The sequence below is a fragment of the Fukomys damarensis genome, unplaced genomic scaffold (assembly GCF_012274545.1).
Source record: "Fukomys damarensis isolate Sample0158 unplaced genomic scaffold, DMR_v1.0_HiC HiC_scaffold_38, whole genome shotgun sequence".
In the NCBI taxonomy this organism is placed as follows: domain Eukaryota; kingdom Metazoa; phylum Chordata; class Mammalia; order Rodentia; family Bathyergidae; genus Fukomys; species Fukomys damarensis.
In genome coordinates, this window is record NW_022900950.1 from 63,621,382 (window position 1) to 63,624,577 (window position 3,196).

Below are 3,196 nucleotides of genomic sequence, written 5' to 3' on the forward strand. Positions count from 1 at the left end.
ACCGCGCCTGGCGAGCGGGTGAGGAGCGGCGCGGCTCCGCTGACCCGCGAGCTCCCCTTGCAGCCCGACTCGGGACCGCGCCGTGGCACCGCTCCGGAGAGCCTCTCTTCCCTTCGGGATGAAGAACGCGATGGGGGAGGCGGTGTCCTTACTGCTAGAGAAGCTGCTCTTCGTGTCCAGTTTAAAGCTTTTCAGCCTGCGCGCTCCGGAAGAAGACAGGAGAAGCAACCGATTCTACGAGGTCAGTTCTTTCCTCCGTGGTGATGTGCTGGAGGTGCCTCGGACCCACTTAACCCACTATGGCATCTACCTGGGCGACAACCGCGTCGCCCACCTAATGCCTGACATTTTGCTGGCCCTGACCGCTGACCAGACGCGCACCCAGAAGGTGGTCTCCAACAAGCGCCTCCTCTTGGGCGTCATCGTCAAGGTGGCCAGCATCCGCGTGGACACCGTGGAGGACTTCGCCTACGGAGCCGACGTCCTGGTCAATCACCTGGATGAGTCTCTCAGGAAGAAGGCGCTGCTCAACGAGGAGGTGGCGCGGAGGGCCGAGGAGCGGCTGGGCTTGTGCCCCTACAGCTTGCTGTGGAACAACTGCGAGCACTTTGTGACTTACTGTAGATATGGCACCGCAGTCAGCCCCCAGGCCGACAAGGTACCAGCCGGGGGTCCGGGCCAGTGGGCTCAGTGGGGCATGCGTTCTCTGGGAGCGGGGAGTTTTCCTCTTGGAGCCCTTCCCCACCTCTTCCGCGCACTTCTCAAAGGTTCTGGTGTTGCTAAGGACGGCCAAGTAGGTAAATAAATGGTGGTGTTCTACACAGGGTCATATTGAAGGTGCAGTGAAAGGGTGTGGCCATGCAGGGTGGCTTCCCGTGATTCCAGAGAGCTGTCCAGTTACGGCTGCAGAAGTCATGAGGATATCCACACACAACTAGTGCAATGACCAAGGGCAGGCGACGGAGGAGTCACGGGAAATCTGTGGCCCTGCGCTCGCAACCTTTCCCAGGAATTGCAATTAGAAAGGAGGTGCCCGTTGTCTTTATTCCCTCCTCTACATTATAAACACATGTGTGCCTTTCAAATAGGAGAGTGGGCTGCTTTCTCCCCCTGTAAGCTGCATAGAGCGAATTCCCTTTGTTAACGTAAACTATCAAAATTCCCCTAAGGGGACAGCTGTGGTAGCTTCTTTCCGGGTCTGCTTTAGAGGACCCCTTTCCTTGGTACTGGAGTTCTTTTCTAGGTTCTCTTTACTCCCTTTGTAACTTTCTTGTTAAGCGTCCCTTGCCCATTTTCTCCAGAGGTAGGGTAGACTGTAAGGTCCCCACAGGGCAAAACAATTGATTTTCAAGAAGAGCCCTTAACTGTTGGAAGGCAATTTTTTATGCATTCTTAGAAAAGAAAGTATTAAAATTTAAGGTTCTTGAACAAACTGCAAATTCAAGGAGAAAAAAATGGATTCTTTCCTTTTGAAACCTCTTACATTTTTTAAAAAGTTAACATTTTAAGCTTGCAACTCCATTTGCAATTGGAAGCTTTCTCAGCTTTCAACGTAGGTAAAGAATTGTTAACATTCACGTTTCATAATGGAAGCAAGAGTGATCACACAGGGAGCTTTAGCATCGCTCTTCATGTTTAGGTATTTTTTGAACAAAAATTCCGAGTTCATATAACCACATTTGACATCTTAGATTTTAATTTACTCTACACCTTGTGTCATTTCTTGGACCCATATGGGGAAATCTTCCTCCTCCATAGTAGAGCATGAGAGCGTTATGCTTTTCTGCATTGGTATATGAAATATCATGTACATTTTGTTATAGAGGTGAAACAGACTCAATCAATAAATTTTTTTCCAAGCAAAATAAAAATATAGTCAAAGCATTGTGCAGTGATACAAGAATTACAGCCCCTGCCCAAGCCTGGTTAGAAATGAACTTCCCTACATTTACAAACAGCGCCTCCAAAAGTGTTCAAAAGGAAACACATAAGATTTACTTAAGAGCCAAGTAAATTATTTCTCTGTGGAAAAAGTGTTTCTCTCCAGTAATTAGAAGTTTAATGAAACACATGTAGCACTCTATTCTATATTTCTACCAAAAAATTACTACAAGTGCTTTTCAAAGGTAGTAAAATAGTTACTCTGCACTAATAGCTAGTTGGAGTAGTTTTCCATGTGTGGAAACTTTGTTAGGTTTTACATTAGTGAAGTGTTTTAATTACTATTGCTGCATAGCACCCCTTGAGAAACTGAGTTTTTTGTCTTCACTTTGAATGGTCTAACAAACAAATTGGCCCCAAACTAGATTTCCAGAGGGGGGAAATGTCTCCATCCCAAATTTTCTAATTGTAAGAACTGTTTTCTAGGACGTGTCCGGAGAGAAGTATGTAATGAATCCTGAAGGAGGACCGGTTTCTTCTTTTTAGAAGCAGAAGGAAATACAGTGTTTGGTCTGCTCTGACTGCTGAGGTCTCCATATAAATAGCTATAGTCACAAACTCTCAAGAATGCTTTCCCTCTGGAAAAGATCACAATTAGTTTGAAAGGATTTGGAAAAGAGCCTTTTACTTCTGGAATAATATTCTCTCTCTCTTCCTGCAAGTCCAGAAATCATACGATTTGAGAGATTTTTATATTGCTCTTGATCATTAGTATTTTGTAAATTACTAATCCCCTTAGATACAATTGCTATTCTTTATGCTTTTTTCTACTACATTTTTTCTGACTTTACTCATACTGTTTTTTTATTACCAAAACGAACTTGAATGCTGGTTTATTTTCTGGGAGTTCAGAAGTCTCCTACCTCTAGAAATGCCTCCTAGGCAGACAGCCAAGGGAGCGAGAAAGGGACATTCGTTAGAAGGAGAAGCTCCTTGAGGAAATCTTTTCTTTAGGGGAGGACAGTGCACAATGATTGTCACTTTACCTTCATTATAAAATAATCAGAGAAAAGATAAAATAAGCCAGGACAACTTACTCATTTACCTAAATACATGTCCTCCTTGCTCTGAAAACTTCACTTAGATTGGTAATCACAGGGTTAAGGCCCAGTACTTGTTCCTTGGTGTCCTATCCGTTTAGTATAAAGACACAAAGCAGATGTTTGTGTTCTGACAAGGTGCCTCACAGGTGTTCAGATATTGTGTTAGAGCATGGATTCAGATGACCACACAGTCAACACTGTGCTAAAACAAG

At 44.7% G+C, this 3,196-nt stretch overlaps 1 protein-coding gene across 1 annotated transcript in view; it reads left to right on the plus strand.

Moving 5' to 3' along the window:
- The first annotated feature begins 6 nt into the window (after nt 1-6).
- Lrat (lecithin retinol acyltransferase) overlaps nt 7-3,196 on the plus strand; it is a 7,444-nt gene continuing 4,254 nt past the window's right edge. The window contains exon 1 of the mRNA XM_010611486.2: nt 7-658. Within this exon, the coding sequence (XP_010609788.1) occupies nt 119-658 (540 nt within the window). The 5' untranslated portion in view covers nt 7-118. The remainder of the gene's footprint in view (nt 659-3,196) is intronic.